This window comes from Dama dama, chromosome 5, assembly GCF_033118175.1.
Source record: "Dama dama isolate Ldn47 chromosome 5, ASM3311817v1, whole genome shotgun sequence".
Classification (NCBI taxonomy): Eukaryota; Metazoa; Chordata; class Mammalia; order Artiodactyla; family Cervidae; genus Dama; species Dama dama.
In genome coordinates, this window is record NC_083685.1 from 130,161,578 (window position 1) to 130,180,070 (window position 18,493).

Below are 18,493 nucleotides of genomic sequence, written 5' to 3' on the forward strand. Positions count from 1 at the left end.
TGTAGTTTGATGAATGACCTTCATGTCTAACTTATTTTTAATGTTAGATCTTTCAGTATGTGATAGTACTTAAAGTTTTGACAGCTTTTGTTCGGTAGTAAGGAAAGAGTTATTGTGCATGGAAATATTTTAAGATTTCAAATGATTTTTATCTAAATAAGTGTCAAATTATTGGAGTTTTATTTTGAAGTTTTAAAGTGTTGAATTTTGTCTTCAGAACACACAGTAGTAGTCACTTCTGAATTTTCCTTCATCTTTGCTTTCAGTTTTTCTACTATTCTGGCTTATAAAATTCCTAAGGAAGACGTTCAGTCCCTCTCACAATCTTTTTCTAAGCTGGAAGAAGGTGAGTAATAATTTGAAAAACAGTGTGAGGTGGCTTTCAAATTATGAGGGAATTTTATGAAAAAGCTTAGAAGTTGGGTCTAAGTTTACTGCAGAAACTACAGTTAGTAAGAAGATGACCTTCTGTTAACTGAATCTAAGCTATAGGAAAATACAGCCTGGGATTTTGTCGATCAGCTTTGTTGTTGTGTAAGCCTTTCACGCTCCTGAGTGGACGTCACCCCAGTTTTTCATGTTACGTCTGAGAAAGTTCAGTTTAATTAGCTCCCACTACTTCAGTCCAGAAGCTGGAGCATTGGGTTTCTTGACTCCTCACTTTGTATTAGGCCGTGGAAGGAGCCATGGGAACAGGACTCCAGGGGCAGCAGGAGGAAGGAGAGGAGAGTTCGAGATGCAGAAGAGTGGGCCTTCCTGACCCAACCTGTAGAGACATTTGTGGGATCTCAGCGTTTTAAAAATAAATGTTAGGTGGGAGGCAGACACCTCACCAGGAGAGAGAGGCACCTTCTGGACGGGGCATGTGTTCAGGTCTAGGTCATTTTATAAAAAAGCATCTGAAAACCATGAAGTAGCCTGTGTTTCCTGGTGCTTGCTTTATGATTAAAGGGGACATTAGAAGTAATGTGGGAGAATTAAAGGAGTGAATAGAAAACCAGAACTTTGATATTGGATTAGATTGCAAAAGGATCTAAAATAAAGTAGTATATGGACACAGGGCCATTATCTGGAATCTAGTTGCAGAAGTCCGGGACAGACTGTGCTGGAATTGTGGGGGTGGGAGGTAGAGAGCAGGGATCAACAGAAGCATGAAACCAAAAAGGAGTAACGCAGCAGAAGCTCGGGGGAGGGGGGCGAGGAGCTGCTGGGAGAAGGGGCAGCGGGACGCGGCCTGTGACCCTGCGCGAACCCGCGCGCCCCCGTGACCCTGCGCGCCCCCGTGAGCCCGCGTCCAGGGCTGTGGGGCGGCCTGTGAGCCCGCGCGCCCCCGTGAGCCCGCGCCCGGGGCTGTAGGGCGGCCTGTGAGCCCGCGCGCCCCCGTGGGCCCGCGCCCGGGGCTGTGGGGCGCCCCCGTGAGCCCGTGGGCCCGCGCCCGGGGCTGTGGGGCGCCCCCGTGAGCCCGCGCGCCCCCGTGGGCCCGCGCCCGGGGCTGTGGGGCGGCCTGTGAGCCCGCGCGCCCCCGTGGGCCCGCGCCCGGGGCTGTGGGGCGGCCTGTGAGCCCGCGCGCCCCCGTGAGCCCGCGCCCGGGGCTGTGGGGCGGCCTGTGAGCCCGCGCGCCCCCGTGAGCCCGCGCCCGGGGCTGTGGGGCGCCCCCGTGAGCCCGCGCGCCCCCGTGGGCCCGCGCCCGGGGCTGTGGGGCGGCCTGTGAGCCCGCGCGCCCCCGTGAGCCCGCGCCCGGGGCTGTGGGGCGGCCTGTGAGCCCGCGCGCCCCCGTGAGCCCGCGCCCGGGGCTGTGGGGCGGCCTGTGAGCCCGCGCGCCCCCGTGAGCCCGCGCCCGGGGCTGTGGGGCGCCCCCGTGAGCCCGCGCGCCCCCGTGAGCCCGCGCCCGGGGCTGTGGGGCGGCCTGTGAGCCCGCGCGCCCCCGTGAGCCCGCGCCCGGGGCTGTGGGGCGGCCTGTGAGCCCGCGCGCCCCCGTGAGCCCGCGCCCGGGGCTGTGGGGCGGCCTGTGAGCCCGCGCGCCCCCGTGAGCCCGCGCCCGGGGCTGTGGGGCGGCAGCGGGCGGGGGAGGGGAGGCAGGTAGGGGGTGGCGTTACTGACAGCCTGCAGCCGAGTGGGCTGATCAGAGAGATGAAAAAAGCCCATTTTAGCCGCTCAGTAGGTATAGCCATTTGATTATTCAAAAATATTACTAAGTGAAATACTACTTTTTATGTTGTCACAGCTAAACATACATTCGCCATTGAAGAGTACAGCTTTTCTCAAGCAACGTTGGAACAGGTATCACACAGTTAACTGTTAAAAGTTCTTCTGTAGAAGAAAGGGTGCAGTATCTAAGTATTTAGGTTTATTTTGGAGAGGGAAGGAGATTATGAGCCAGAGACCGGTTCCTGTGGAGTGTTCCTCAACTGTGTGTTAAACAACCTTAGGTTCTCCATCTGCTTATTTCGAATAGCTCTTTTTTTTGTTTGTTTCAAGAAAATGAGTCATGATGGATGGCATTCATATTAACACATCTGAAATTACATTGCTTAAATATTTATAAATTACCCTTTACCACAGTGCTACTTTATCAGTCAAAAAACAAATGATCTATTAATCCTCTAAAATGACATTCATCTATATATGGGATTAGTGGGGATCATTCTCTTTAAATAACATTAAGTGTATCTCCTGATACTTGAGTAGTTGGTGTATTTAGGTACAGTCTCATGCCACTGATGATTTATTTAAAATGTTTCTAGGATAATTGCAGTGCAGAATACTGTACTCATTTGTTTCCATGTAGGTTTTTGTGGAGCTCACGAAAGAACAAGAGGAGGAAGACAACAGCTGTGGCACCCTCAACAGCACACTCTGGTGGGAAAGAACACAAGAGGACAGAGTCGTGTTTTGAATTCATGCTGCTCGCCCCGCTTCCCGCATTTCTTTCTCTTATGATTTAGTTTTGGTTTAACAGTTTACAGCTTGAACAATAATGGAAGAGCCGAGAAAGCACTTGGGGTTTTCCTGACTCCCTGCACTGAAACGCCATCAGCTGTGTGTCTCGCTTTTCTTCAAATAAAACTTGCGCACAGCGGCATGAGCCTGCGTGTTGGCGTCTGCAGTGTGTTGTGCTGGAGTCTGCACGTGAGGTTGACTATGTCCTTGTTCACTTTTCAGAAGCAGTGCTTGTGAATTTGTGGTTTGAAGACATAGTGATAGAATCATTTTGAGCAGCTATCTGTAAGTTTATCCCATCTAGTTACGTAAGTATGTAATGCCCCAATCTAAATAAGAAGACAACTACGTGGGACAGACATAAAGCGGAAGTCCGCTTCTCCTTTTTATTTTCTAAAAGAAACGAAGTTGGCCTGCTAAAAAGCTAAACACTGGACAGGCTCCTGGCAGAGAGAGGTTTGCAGGCTGTGACATTCACTGGGTGAGATGCATTAGCCGAAATAACTGAAAGGAGACTTTGTTCTGTTAGGTGATTGTAGACATAAGTAACTTAGGTACAGTTCTTTTGCTTACGGTAAAATTCAGAGATGTTTCCGTTATTGTGGAGGACTGAGTCTAGAATCTTAGGATGTAACAATCTGATTCTTCGGTGGCTTGGGGCTAGAATGACAGACATCTATAGGGTTGCAAGAGTTAATCCATACCTTCTCTTCCACCCCGATGGAAAATGGAAATCTTTTGTCCTCTTCATTACAAAGAATATGTTTTATTCTATAAATGAACTTTATGATTTGAAAATCTCTCCTTTGTAGAGTTTTAAATATATCACTGTGAATTTAGTTATTCACCTCAGATTCACTTTGGAATATGGTGGAACATAGATAAACTTGTGGTCATTAAATTAAGGAAAAGTAAATTCTACACAGTTCTCTTTAGTAAGAAACCAGTTTCCTTCCATGACAGAGTTGGAGAGTTTGGTTAAGGTATCCATCCGTACAAATACTTCTATGTAGATCCCGTGTGTGGACTGTAGGGCTATAACATAAATCATCCTGTGCTGTGAGCTCAGTCGTGTCCAACTCTCTGCAACCCCCTGGACTATTGCCCGCCAGGCTCCCCGTCCATGGGCTTCTCCAGGCAAGGACACTGGAGTGGGCTGCCATGCCCTCCCGCAGGGAATCTAACCAACCCAGGGGTCAAACCTGGGTCTCTTGTGTCTCCTGGATTGTCAGGAGTGTTCTTTACCACTGTGCCACCTGGGAAGCCCCAGTTCACATTATATCTCAACCAGATGAATGAAAATTACCAACTCTGGGAAAACAAGTATATTAGGGGTGTGATTATACTGTGTGACAGAGGGTCTTAGAGAAGAGCCGTCACAACAGAGGGTTTGGCACCGAGTTCGCTAAAGATGCAAACCCTTTGTCACCTCAGGTGGCGGACCTGGACTTCTCGCTGTGCCGTGCGCTCAGACGGCCGGGAGTCAGGCTGCGCCGCTGACGGCAGAGCGCCTTTCTCAGCCTCGACAAGGTGCGCGACTGGCATTTCCCTCTGCTGATCCGTCACGTTCCTAAGGATCCAGGCACCTTGCCTGGGGGCTCAGGCCTGCCTTCTAACTAAACAAGCTGTCTCAGGGCCTCCGCTGGCGTCTGCAACCCGCATCAAAGTTATTTCTCCTCATAGGATTCAGTTGGCACTAGAGTCTAACCTCTTGTTACCACGGCACTCACCTCCCTCTACAAACCTTTGGTTCTGCATCTGAGAATCTCACTCTTAGAATCTTTAGTAAAAGCTGCCACTTTTCAACTGTAGCACTGCATGATGAATACAAGTCCAGAAACATTTGAGGGAAAATCTTTCCCTTTATAGATGAATTAATAAGCAACACACTGTACTTTCTAAGCAAGTCATGGCAAATTGGTTGCTGTAAATTTAAAGAGATATCTTTTAGTGTCTAATATTAACATAACACTCGGGGCTTCTCTTTGGGGATACGATTTTGCAGCTGTGCTCAATGATCATAATTCGCATCTATCAGGTTCATTATTGTACTGTTACTGTGCTCTTGTAAGCATTTTTTAAAAAAAACTCATCAGAAGTACGGTTTAACTACTACTTAGGAAAACCAGGGTGAGCGGAGTAGGAAGAAAAGGACACAGCAAGTCAAATATGGACTTTATCTTTACTGACTGTACAGTTCAAATGTCTTAAATTATAACCTCAAAGCTTTTTTTTGTATCAATGCAAATAAATATATATATTAGGAAGAAGCTAGGGAAAAACCATACCCCCTGGCTTATGTTTTCCGTCCACAGTCAGATTTTAACAGTCAAGGTTGGACTTCATGGAGTGACGGTGGTCGGTGACCAGCATGGCAAACGTCCGTCTGCAGCCTCAGGAAGGAGATGGGAGAAGCAGAGAGATGAACAGACTTCACACTGTCCCTTCCTGAGCCTCTCTATCTTTCTGGCCGGTTTATTCTCAGTAAAAGTCTGCAGGTTTCCCTAAAAGCCTTCTTTCCTTTAAATTGCCCCAAACTATCTGAAATCAGCATTTTTATCATTTAAATGTTTTTAGAGTAATTTAATTCCACCGACATTTTCGTGATCAAGTTTCAAGTGGTGGGCCTTTGGATAAAACCGTAACTATCCACTTCGGCCTTGTAAGATCTTACAGTGTAGTAGGAGGACGTTAGAAACTTGGGTCATTTAGCACTCAGTCGTGTCCGACTCTGCGGCCCCATGAATGCAGCCCACCAGGCTCCTCTGTCCCTGGGATTTCCCAGGCAAGAACACTGGAGTCGGTTGCCATTTCCGTCTCCAGGGGACCTTCCCGGCCTAGGGATGGAAACTGCATCTCCAGCAGAGGTAGGCCTGTTCTTCACCACTCAGCCCCCAGAGAAGCCCCCAGATACTTGGGTCCTAACTCTAATACAATGTGATGATGCTTTGCTGGCTGTACAAGCGATATTTTATTGGGGCACAGTTCTACTGAGGGTTAGTGGTGTCCTGCTTTTGTTCTTCTGTTGGCTACACATTTTCTTCTGATTGTACTAAGAATCTGACAAAACATTATGCTGTATTTTTATGTAATGCATTAATAGATGTTCATCTTTTAAAAATAGAAATGCTTCTCTCTAATGTATTTGTAATATTGCTAAATGATTTTTCATTTTCTTTCCTGAAACAACATGTTACATAAAATGAAAAAATCTATTCTCAGGTGAATAATTTTTATATCAGCTATTCTTATAAGGTAAAAGTTTACTTATTTTTTATTCATAATGCATTACATGTAATTAATTCTCAATGCACCCATTTAAGAAAAGTAAATATGATTATAGTATTAGCAATAAGCTTTAAGAACTGAAAATTTAGCACAACTTTTCATTTTGTACGAAATGGATACTTTGTTACTTAGTGTATATTAAAAATGAAGGAAAAACCTGGCACTGAAATTGTTAGTAATTTATTTTTAGTATCTGTTCAGTGTTTTCAAGAATGTTCAAGAAGGAACATTGATAGTTGTTATTACTCAGTTGCTGTCTGTCTGACTCTTTGCAGCCTCACGGACTGCAGCACGCCAGGCTTCCCTGTCCTTTACTCTCTCCCGAGCTCGCTCAAGCTCATGTCCATTGATTTGGTGATGCCATCCCACCATCTCATCCTCTGTCACCTGCGTTGCCTGCCCTCAGTCTTTCCCAGCGTCAGGGTCTTTTCCAGTGAGTCAGCTCTTCACATCAGATGGCCAAATTATTGGAGCTTCAGTTTTAGCATCAGTCCTTCTAAAGAATATTCAGGGTTGATTTCCTTTAGAATTGACTGGTTTGATTTCCTTGCAGTCCAAGGGATTCTCAAGAGTCTTCTCCAGCACCACAGTTTGAAAAGAATCAATTCTTTGACACTCAGCCTTCTTTATGGTCTAACTCTCTCATCTGTACATGACTACTGGAAAAACCATAGCTTTGACTATTTGGACCTTTGTTGACAAAGTGATGTCTCTGCTTTTTAATATGCTGTTTAGGTTGGTCATAGCTTTTCTTCCAAGGAGCAAGCGTCTTTTAATTTCATGACTGGAGTCACCATCCACAGTGACTTCGGAGTCCAAGAAAATACAATCGGTCACTGTTGCTTCTTTCCCCCCATCTATTTGCCATGAAGTGATGGGACCAGATGCCATGATCTTTGATTTTTTAATGTTGAGTTTTAAGCCAACTTTTTCACTTTCCTCTTTCACCCTCATCAAGATGCTCTTTAGTTCTTCATTTTCTGCCTTTCGAGCCGTATCATCTGTGTATCTGAAGTTGATGATGGTTCTCCAGCAATCTTGGTTCCAGCTACCTGTGTTTTAGCTCACATTCATATTTTAAATTTAAACTAGACATTCTTGTAGATCTTTTTTATCTTAAATCTATTTTGTAAAAATATAAAACAATCATTTTTGCTTACATTTTATTACATTTAACAAATTAAATTATTTCCAAATATTTAACATCATTTTCCTTAGAATATTTAAATAGATTCAACACTTAGATAAGATTTTAAATTTTATGAACCAATGTTTCTCAAGGACCTAAGCAGCTCTTGCAAATCTAATTAATCAAATGGTTAATTTTAAGCAGCATAAAAGCAGACAGCATACACAAAACTACATGATTAGAAGTCTTGCTTCCACTCTTGAATAAATGCAAAGACTTCCAAAGGATATCAATACAGTAATCTAATTATTTCCCCCATGTCTGCGCATGGACCTCGCCAGGGTCAAGGCATTTGCTAATTAAAGGGCCATCTGAGGTCACTGAAGTCCACCTCTGGATAACCTGAGACAGACAGATGATGCAGGTGAGGCGGCTGGGTAAGGATCGGAGCTACTCGAGGGCGAGAAGCGGAAACCCGTCTCCCCTCAGAGTAGGCTGGCACCCGCCCTGGGGACTGTCTTTTATGTTCGTGCTTTGACCTTTGGGGCTTTGGCTGTTGTTCAGTGGCTCTGTCGTGTCCGACTCTCTGGCCCCGTGGGCTGTAGCCCGCCAGGCTCCTCTGTCCGTGAACTTCCCAGGCAAGAACCCTGGAGGGGATCTTCCTGACCCAGGGGTGGAACCCGGGTCTCCTGCATTGGCAGGTGGGTTCTTTACCGCTGAGTCACCAGGAAAGCCTGAAGCGCAGCTTGCAACCCCTCCAGTTTCCAGCCACCTGGGCGCCGGGTGAGAGCCGTCCCGCTCGCGCGAAGCGGCTGGCGGAGCCAGCGAGACGGGAGCGCTTTCGGCCACCAGGTGGCCCCAGCGCGCCGTGCCGGAGAGTGCCTGCGACGCAGGACCCCCAGATTCCATCCCTGCGGAGGAAGATGCTCTCCAGGGTTCTCGCTGGAGAACCCTTGGACCGAGGGGCCCGGCAGGCTCCAGCCCACGGGGTCACAGAGCTGGACACAACTGAAGGGACTTAGCACGCACGCGTGCAGGGACACGACTGAGCCACTACACTAACTAGCGCCGGGGCCCAGGAAGAGCCCAGGCTGGAGCCAGCAAGTCAGCCTGGAAGCTGGAGGCTGCATCCCGCCGAGTGAACGGGTCATCCTTAGGCTAGTTCACGTGGGAAGAGGCGACAGCAGGGTTCAAAGCCTCCGAACAGAGGACAAGAAACGCCAGGGAGCCGGAAGGCGCCCCCGGCATTCGTCAGAGGGAAGGGGCGCACAGCCAGGGCGGGAAGGACCCCACTCCCGTGCGGCCCAGCTGGAGGCCAGGCTTCAGTTACATCCTCAGCATTGATTCCCCTCCTTAGCTTTTCTCTAAGGAGCCGCCAAATCAAGCCTTCCCGGTCCTCTGGGCAAGGCAACCAGTGCTGTGTTAGACACCCCCCCACTCTGCGACCCCATGGACTATAGCCCGCCAGGCTCCTCTGTTCCTGGGATTCTCCAGGCAAGAATACTGGAGTGGTTGCCACTTCCTTCTCCAGGGGATCTTTCCGACCCAGGGATCGAACTGGAGTTCGCATTGCTGGCAGATTCTTTATGTCTGAGTCACCAGGGAAGCCCTGCGGGGAATCCTCTATCATTGTCTCCTAAACAAAAGTGAATTTTATTGATAACTGGAATAACTGGGAGGCAGATGGGCAGAGACCCAGAGACCATAAAACACCTCCAGGAAATGAGTTCTGGGGGAGTCATTGGTAATAAAGATATGATCATGGTCTGATTATTACTGCTTCAAATAGTAAAACTAGTGATACATACTTGAGAAAACTCAGGGTTTTTTTTTTCCCCCATATAAACGAGAACTCAGGGATGTCCATGATAATTTTCAGGTGGGAGAAAGCATCAAGATGAGTCAGAAGTGTCACTTTAGTGGAATATTTTGATTGTTTAAAAATTTTGTTTATTTGGCCATGCCAGGCCTTAGCTGCAGCTCTAGGGATCTGGGCTCTCCAGCTGCAGCAGGAGGGCACTAGTTCCCAGAGTAGGGATCCAACCTGGGCCCCCAGCATTGGGAGTGTAGAGTCTTAGCCAATGGACCACCAAAGACCCTGTGATCTCCTTTTGCATAACAAATCACCCCAAAATGAGGCAACTTAAAGCCATAAGGATTAACCAGCTCACAGTTTCTATAGGTCAGAAATTTCAGCATAGCTTAGCTGTATGCTTTTAAAATTAATGACCAAACAGAAAAAAAAAAGGCAACTTGAGGTAAGGGGAGACTGAGGAAGGGAATATCAAGGGTAAAAGATGTAATTAATACAAAACCATGAACGGGAACAGGAGATTACAAAAAATAGAAGAGTCAAAGGATGAGACCTATATCATAAACATTTATTCCAGGAATTCAACTTCAGAGAATTGTAAGGATTATTAGAAAACAGAAATCATAAAACATTAGAAAACAGAAATCGTAAAACTGAGTCTACACAAGTGAACATATTGTTTAGAAAATTCAAAAAAATCTCCAATGATAATAAATAAAAGAGCTCAACAAAATTCAAAGTGAAAGTTAAAGTTAAGTCGCTCAGTCGTGTCCGACTCTTTGCAACCCCGTGGACTGTAGCCCACCAGGCTCCTCCATCCGTGGGATTCTCCAGGCAAGAATACTGGAGTGGATTGCCACTTCCTTCTCCAGGGGATCTTCCCCACCCAGGGATCGAATCCAGGTCTCCCGCATTGCAGGCAGACGCTTTAACCAAAATTCAAAGTAACATGCAAAATTAATCCTGCTCCTCTAGACGGGCAGCAATTAATTTGTTTAGTCACTTGGTCCTGGCCAGCTCTTTGTGACCCAATGGGCTTCAGCCTGCCAGGCTCCTCTGTCCCTGGGATTCTCCAGGCAAGAACACTGGAGTGGGTTGCCATGTCCTTTCCAGGGGATCTTCCTGATCCAGGGATCAAACACATGTCTCCTGCAGGGCAGGTGGATTCTTTACCTCTGAGCCACCTGGGAAGCAGTAACTAATTAGAAAATGTTAAAAAAAAAAAAAAAAATCCTATCATGTTAGTAATGGAAAGTCTACAGTATGTACCAATACATCTTGCTTGGTAGCAAGGTGGGTATGTGGTTCATCAGGAGGAGGTGACCGCTGGTTGACCCCAAAGCTGGATCCAGCAACCTCAGGGGCCCTGCCCCTCACAAGCCCTGGAAGGTTCTCCGCCCCTGCCCCAGGGTCCCACCTCCCCGGGGAGCTGGTGCCCAGGGCGCCGCCTCCAGAGGGACTGTTGTGTCTGCTGAGCCCGTCGGGACTGACATGGGACCAAACCCGGCTGAGGCGTCTCCATGAACTCAGGAGAGTCTCCTGTTTCTAATCTGTGAAATGTGTAAAAATATCTTTACGCACCTCACAGGTTTGCTTTGAGTGTAAATGAAATAATTCATTGTAAACCCTTAGCATACTTTCTAGCAGCTTCCCAGGGGACGCAGTGGTAAAGAATCTGCCTGCCAGTGCGAGAGACATAGAATATGAGGGTTCAGTCCCCGGGTCAGGAAGATCCCCTGCAGGAGGAAAAGGCAAGCCACTCCACTCTTCTTGCCTGGAATCCCACGGACACGGGAGCCTGGTGGGCTGCAGTCTGTGGGGTGGAAGAGTCGGACACGACGGAGCGCGCTTGCACCTGCGTGCGTACTCAGAGCACACAGGAACCAGCCAGCAGTAGACACCACTTCGCCACCGCGCAGGAACGTCTTTGCTCACGTTTTTCCTGTATAAGTTACTCTCATTTCTGAGGTCATTCTCGCGGCCTCCGTTCAACTTCCCTTCTTTTAAATCTGTTCTCTTCTGTGTTGGCTCTCGAAGTTTTAATCATTCAAAGTTAATGGAGACTTACTCAGGCCTGGGTTTTTAAAAATCCCTTTTGGAATCTGATTGCTGTTTTGCCTGTGCCAGAAAGATAGAGCAATAAACAAGCACACGTCACAGGCTCAGGCACGGGCTGTGGCTGCAGCCTCCCTGTGGCACAATTGGACGGAAGAAAGCAGCTTCCCAAGGAGGGAATGTGTCGGGCAGGCTCTTTCCACACAGACCATGGCCTGTTTTTAGAAGCCAGACTGAACGAAGACAGCCTTAAGGAAAGCTCTTGAAGGATTCTTTAAAGTCTTCTGAACAGAAAGAAACCAGGGCATCAAAGGTGCATCTCCATTCTTCACTCTTACTTTCCTAACAGTAAGTTGAACTTGTTTTTACCTTTCGTTCCATGTAAGGTAATCAGGCACAAAGGGCAGAATCAATGGCAAGCATCTTGGTCGACATGGTTAAAATTATTATATAATTGTGATATTTCGAAATTATTCTGCTTTATACAGGAGACCTAATGAGGAGTTTCATTTTCTCAACTCAGTAAAATGATATTAGAGTGTGACAGTAAAGTGGAAGGTAGATCCAGAAACGTGCGTAAATATTATTCTTTTCCTGTGTCAGATTTGCGCTTCCCTGGTTGGCTACCTGAGAACTTGCAGAGTTTTGTTTCTTGGGACTGTGTACGCAGCAGGACAAGTTGCTTCTCCTCGTGGTTTCTTTTTTCTGTTTTCTTTTCATGAAGATGAATGTTTTCCTTAGAAACTTTCCCAAGTTAGAATTTAGAGATTATTTTGGCATTTGGTAGCTTTACCTTTTCCTTTTATCAAGCAAAGGAAATCCAGCAAGTTATATAAATACTGCAGTTTGTATGTAGCATCAGCATTTATTCGAGTGCATTTAAGTCACCAGAACTATGATACCAAATGATCATCTCTAGAATTTTTAAACTGAAAACACAGGAGAGCCCTCTGACACGCGTGGTGATCCACACACATCAGTCCCTCGAGTCACGCTCGCCAGCCGAAGCTTTTGGTTTCTGCCTGTGTATCTGACAGACTTAAAACCTAAAGGGGAACCTGTGAGTTTCAAGGGTAGAAATGTGCTCTGGGTTCCTGAGAAGGACCGTACGGTGATTCCACCTGCCTTTACCCCTTGGCTTCCTCTGTGTGTGTGCTCAGTCGTGTCCGACTCCGTGCGACCCCACGGACTGTGGCCCTCCAGGCTCCTCTGCCCACGGGATTCTCCAGGCAAGGCCACTGGAGTGGGGTGCCCTTTTCTCCTCTCAGGCATTATTCCCCACCTGGGGATTGAACCCACGCCTCTTACTTCTTCTGCGTTTGCAGGCAGATTCTTTACCACTCAGTCAGTCGTCAGTTCAGTCGCTCAGTGGTGACTCTTTGTGACCCCATGGACTGCAGCACACCAGGCTTCCCTGTCCATCACCAGCTCCCGCGGTTTACTCACATGTATGTCCATCTAGTCCGTGATGCCATCCAACATCTCGTCCTCTGTCTTTACCACTAGATGTCATCAAATCAGCCTCCAAAAGCGTGCCTTTCGAAGTGCAGATCTCCCGTGGACAGGAAACCGGAGGCAGTTTTATTCCTGTTATACATTTTTAAAAAGTACTAAGTCAGGGCAAATGTGTTTAGGATTCTAAACGTTGTTGTTGTTCAGTCACTAAGTCATGTCCGACTCTTTGTGACCCCATGGACTGCAGAACACCAGGCTTCCCTGTCCTTCACCAACTCCCGGAGTTTACTCAAACTCGTGTCCACTGAGTCGGTGATGCCATCCAGCCATCTCATCCTCTGTCTCCCTCTTCTCCTCCTGCCTTCAGTCTTTCCCAGCATCAGGGTCTTACATTGCTAACATCTTATTCTCTGGTTTAATTTATTTTTACTGGAGTACACTTGATTTACAATGTTGTGTTAGTTGTTTGCTTTAGATTGTTGCAAATCAGGATGTGGCAGGAAAATCTGCTTTTGAGACAAAAAGGAAAAGACCTCCCACACCATAGCCCTTACCTTGTTCATAACCATTGAGCCTTCAGAGAAAGGTCAGCTGGCAGGACATTTTGTATTTGTTACCACTTTTTACTCTTTTAAAAAAACTGCATGTGTGTTAACGGGAATGTCAAATGAGGCATCCGGCCAGGGGCCCTGGGACTGTGTGTTCAGGAGCTTTAACTTTTTTTTTTTTGCCCTTTTCTTGCCTGGCTATTGCTGTGTAATATTGATTTTGTCTTCTCTGTCAATGAACAGGACAAAATGATTAAAAAAGAGAGGAGCGTGTGTCGACAAACTCAGGCCCTTCTGCACAAGAATTTTCTTAGAAAATGGAGAATGAAAAAAAAGAGCGTGTTGGTATGGTTCACAATATATATCTTTCCATATTTGGTGAATGAAAGTCTGTCATTTAACATTATGCCATTTTTATTGCCTTTTTATGTTCACAAATTCTGTGGGCTAGTTGATTTGGAGTTGCCAAGGTAATGTTTTGCAGATGTCGCACAATAGCATAATATTTATGGCAAAAGATGCAGGCTCATATGATTGCTCCTAAAAAGCAAAGTAGATAACTTTTCTTTGAACATAACTAGCCGTTCACCAAGTAAGTAATCCACTTGAATCTTGTGGAGTTATCCTGGTTTACCCCAGGCCAACTTTAGTGTAAGAAAAAAAGCGGGGTGGGGGGGTGGGGAAGCAGAATGAAGTAAATTTTAAAGGGGTGAACCATAGTACTCTACTGGGGACGTTTAGACAAGATTCTGTGAATTGTTTTTTGTTTCATCACGAAGTCCTGTCTGACTCTTTGCAACCCGGCGGGCTGTAGCCCGCCAGGCTCCTCTGTCCATGGGATTCTCCAGAGAAGAACACTGGAGTGGGTCACCACGCTCTCCTCCAGGGGATCTGCCCGACCCAGGGATAGAACCCGAGTTTCCTGTGTCTCCTGCACTGCAGGCAGATTCTTTACCACTGAGCCGCCAGGGAGGCCCTTGTTAATTCATAGGACTGGGGAAATTGTTTTTGAGCAAGAATTTGGGAACTTGGGGGGATTTCTTTTGAAGATTATGCTTTTGCAAACTTGGAGGAGTTTCAGGGAGCCGGGTCACTGACTGTCAGCATCTTTGCCCTCTGTTTGGTTTCTGGTATAAGGTCAAGGCCATCAAGATGAGGATATTTGCTGTATGTTCTCACGAAATACACCTGGAGCTGCCTTGGCCACACAGAAGCTGTGTTCTGTTGAAAAATAGCAGTTCTTTTTTTTTTTTTTTTTCCTATTTTTTAATTTTTTATTTAAATTTTTAATTTATTTTTTTGAAGCACACGGGTCATCCTTAGCTCTTGAAGCATTCAGTTCTAATATTTTAGTTGCTGTGTTGATAAAGGGTAACCTTTACAGTGATCGTCCAAGTCAATTTTTGAAAAGCTTATGAAAATGTTTAAAATCTCAAACGTAGAATGACTGGCCCAGTGAACTCACGTCCTGTCCGGTTCACCTACAACCAGGATTTGACACCTGTTAACATCTGCCGCTGTGGCTTCATCTCTTCATCTCCCTCAGCTCCTCTCTTAACACATATGACAAGACCGCTGAAGGCTTCCGCTAGCATCCTCGAAAACCAAGGACAGGCTCCTTCGTAACCATGAGTGCGCTTTGGAAAGTTTGCAATAATTGTCATCTAATTCCATGTTGAGATTCAGTTTCCTAAAATTTCCTCTAAAATATCTCTTAAAATATTTTTTTGACTGTGTGGCCTCTGGGATCAAAGTGGGCGCTAGCACCTCGCCCCTGAGGAGACGCACGCGGCCTCAGCCCCTGAGCCCCGGAGAGCTCCCCGGAAAGCCCCTTAATGTTGGTTTGTCCAAGCCCGCGAGCCCACAGCTGCCTCCCGTTGAATCCCCTCTTCTGTGTTGCCTGGTGCTATTCATGCTGTCAGTTAATGCATCCCTTTACCACCTGCGTTCCTTTTTTTATTTTTTAACTTTTCTAATTAAAAAACTTTTACGGAAGTAAAGTTGATTTACAATAAGGGCTTCCCTGGTGGCTCAGTGGTAAAGAATCCGCCTGGAATGCAGGAGACCTGGGTTCGATCCCTGGGTGGGGAAGATCCCCTGGAGGAGGGCATGGCAACCCACTCCAGTACTCTTGCCTGGAGAATCCCATTGACAGAGGAGCCTGGCGGGCTACAGTCCACGGGGTTGCACAGAGTGGCGTGACTGATTTACAGTCATCTGCATTTCTTGTAAACAGTATTTACATTAAAAAATAGATTTTTAACTTCAGGTTAAACCCTTTGACAAAAGTATCTCTTAGGGATGATGTGTACTTATATTTTATCCATATGAGGGTGAATAATTGGGAATATATGAGGGGTGCTATGATTCTAGGTTAAGATTAATGGACATACTTGGTGTTATCTCAAAGCTATATTTGGAGATAAATCCATCCCACATTTGCTATATACTTCAAAGCTTTTTTGGAGATTAAAAGGTTTTTTTTTTAACTGATGTATAGTTGCTGCACAATATTACCTAAGTTATTACAGGTGTCCAATGTGGTGATTCACAATTGTAATGCTCCACTTGTTACAGACTATTTGCTCTATTCCCCGTGTTGTACAATATATCCTTGTAGCTTATTTTACTTTATTTTTAATTTGTTTTCATTTGAAGGATAATTGCTTTATAGTGTTGAGTGGGTTTCTGCCGCACACCCACCTAGGCACACACGCGCCCCTCCCGCGTCAGCCTGCCTCCCGGCCTGCCCGGCCCGCGCCTCTCGGTGTCCCCGGGCCCCGGGCGGGGCTCGCCGAGTCAGGCTGCCCGGCGTGGGGAATGGCGGTCTCCTTACCAGACGGGTAGTAACTGAGAAAGGGGGCGCGGGGCGAGTGATGTGAAGCCGAGCTCGGAGACGGTGCTCCTGCCTGTCTGAGAGCCCGCGATGACGTGGCCCCTTTCTCTTTTGTGCGCTGGAGGAGTGGGCGATGGTGCTGCTCCCGGGGCTGGCTCTCTGCCTCTTGACGGAGTTCTTCAGAGCTATGCATTTCCTGGAACAACCGCCTCAGGTCCTGGGACGTGTGGATGAGTTTAATGACTCCGACCCGGTGTTGGTGGCCTACACCCCGGTCACTAACGTGACCCGGAGCATCATGGATAAGGTGGCTGCGGCCTCCTATATGAAAGGTGTGTTGTTCAGTGGCCCACGCTTCATTATTATGCAACCTATTCGCTTTTAATTTGAAGTCTGTTTTGCAAGTTGAGTTTATTTACCCAGCCTGTGGGGCAGTGGTTTTCCACTGGGGCAGGATCCTCATTTCACACGGGGTGGAGGGCTTGGTGTGGAGCTCCAAGGAAGGGTAGGTCTCAGAGGAACAGAGATTTTGTTGTTCTTGTTCAGACACTGTCATGTCTGACTCATTGCAACCTCATGAACTGCAGCACACCAGGCTTTCAAGTCCTTCACCATCTCCCAGAGTTTACTCAAACTCATGTCCATTGAGTCCATGATGCCATCCCATCATCTTATCCTCTGTCTTCCCATTCTCCTCCTGCCTTCAATCTTTCTCAGCATCAGGGTCTTTTCCAATGAGTTGGCTCTTCACATCAGGTGGCCAAAGTATTGGAGCTTCAGCTTCAGCATCAGTCCTTCCCATGAACATTCAGGGTTGACTTCCTTTTGGATGGACCAGTTGGATCTCCTCGCTGTCCATAGGACTCTCAAGAGTCTTCTCCAGCACCACAGTTCAATTCATCAATTCTTTGGTATTCAGCCTTCCTTATGGTCCAGCTCTCACATCTGTACATGACTACTGGAAAAACCGTAGCTTTAACTATATGGACCTTTGCTGGCAAACTCATGTCTGTTTTTTAATATGGTAGACTCATTCATTATAAATGTTATATGAGTTTAATTCTTAAGATAGTATTCTTGACTCCAAAGAGCCGGGGTGGGTTCTAACTTTACCTCTGATTTTGAACTCTGATTCTTTGTGTGCCGTTTATTACTTCTGGCATACTATTTTCATATGATAGAAATCTGCTTATAATTTGGGCAGAGAAAATTCCAAAGCATTTCTACTGGTCATTTCAATTAGTTTTAATTTTAAAATTATCTTAATTGCAAAAGTAACAGCCAGCCTAAAACAAGTTAAGCAGTACAAACTTGTCTGAAGCAAACAATGAAAGCTTTGCCTTCATTCAAGCCACCACTTCCTCCTCTAAAAATTTCTGTGTATCCTTCTAGGATAATATATATACACACACACACGGTCACATATGTAGACATGTGTGCACATAGGCGCACAAATTCAGTTTTCCTTGACTTCAGTGAGGATTATGATTATGCTAAATTATTGGGAACTACTTTGCATACAGGGAACCAGGGTTCGAAGTCTCTTAGCTAAGATGTTCATAAGCGGCAGAGGAGTTGTGTCCAGGCAGCCTTAACTCCAGGCTCTTTGCCCTCAGCTGGCATTCTCAGATTTAAAGATGCTAAGATGAAAGGAGCCAGATGCTTTTTCTCCCTTAGTGAACTCAATGATTTGATTTACCCCAACCAAGGCCCCACTCTGTCTAACTGAGGACCGGGTGTTGTTCTGTTTCTGCCCCAAATTCAAGTCCTGGAGGATCGTCAGAGCAGCAGCCCTCTGGGCCATAAGGTTAGGGAAGTAAATCCTTAGAAAAAGAAACAGGCCCGGAAGTTGATGCTCCTAGACATCACTAAACCCCGTAGCAAGCCAGGACAGTTCTTGTTTGGAAAACACCATAGACAGAGGAGCCTGGTGGGCTACAGTCTGCGGGGTCTCAAAGAGTCAGATATAGCTGAGCACACACACAACTGCTTTTTCAAAAACCATATAGTTGACCCTTGAACATCCGCGAGGCTAGAGGAACCTACTCTTCAGGAAGTTGAAGATCCGAGTAATTCCTCATTGGCCCCTGTGTCTGTGTTTCCTCAGCGTCTGAGCTTCCTCCATTCAGGGTTCTGCAGCCTCACATTCACCAGTGCCTGGACAGTGCAGTAATGCAGCGTTTACTTCGGGCAAAAATGCACATTTGAGGGGTCCCGTGCAGCCCAAACCTCTGCGGTTCAGAGTCAGTGGCATATCGTTCACATCTTCTCACGTATTTACACGGAGCCTTAAGCAATAGGAAAGACTTTCAGCCCTCAGAGGCACCTTCTTGGTGGTGCCATAACATGGCGGCCGTGGGCTACCCCGGAGGCTCAGACGGTAGTGCGGGAGACTCGGGAAGATGCCCTGGAGGAGGGCATAGCCACCC

The 18,493-nt window shown here is 46.7% G+C and overlaps 2 protein-coding genes across 5 annotated transcripts in view; both read left to right on the forward strand.

Moving 5' to 3' along the window:
* ABCA5 (ATP binding cassette subfamily A member 5) overlaps nt 1-3,086 on the forward strand; it is a 54,177-nt gene extending 51,091 nt beyond the window's left edge. For all 4 annotated transcript variants that reach the window (XM_061144992.1, XM_061144994.1, XM_061144993.1 and 1 more), the window contains 3 exons: nt 267-346; nt 2,225-2,280; nt 2,789-3,086. In XM_061144992.1, coding sequence (XP_061000975.1) covers nt 267-346; nt 2,225-2,280; nt 2,789-2,896 — 244 coding nt within the window. In that variant the 3' untranslated portion in view covers nt 2,897-3,086. The remainder of the gene's footprint in view (nt 1-266; nt 347-2,224; nt 2,281-2,788) is intronic.
* An 8,069-nt stretch (nt 3,087-11,155) lies between these two features.
* Nucleotides 11,156-18,493, forward strand: part of LOC133057887 (ATP-binding cassette sub-family A member 10-like) — a 55,341-nt gene continuing 48,003 nt past the window's right edge. The window contains exons 1-4 of the mRNA XM_061144996.1: nt 11,156-11,573; nt 11,714-11,797; nt 13,472-13,573; nt 16,189-16,396. Of these exons, the coding sequence (XP_061000979.1) occupies nt 11,753-11,797; nt 13,472-13,573; nt 16,189-16,396 (355 nt within the window). The 5' untranslated portion in view covers nt 11,156-11,573; nt 11,714-11,752. The remainder of the gene's footprint in view (nt 11,574-11,713; nt 11,798-13,471; nt 13,574-16,188; nt 16,397-18,493) is intronic.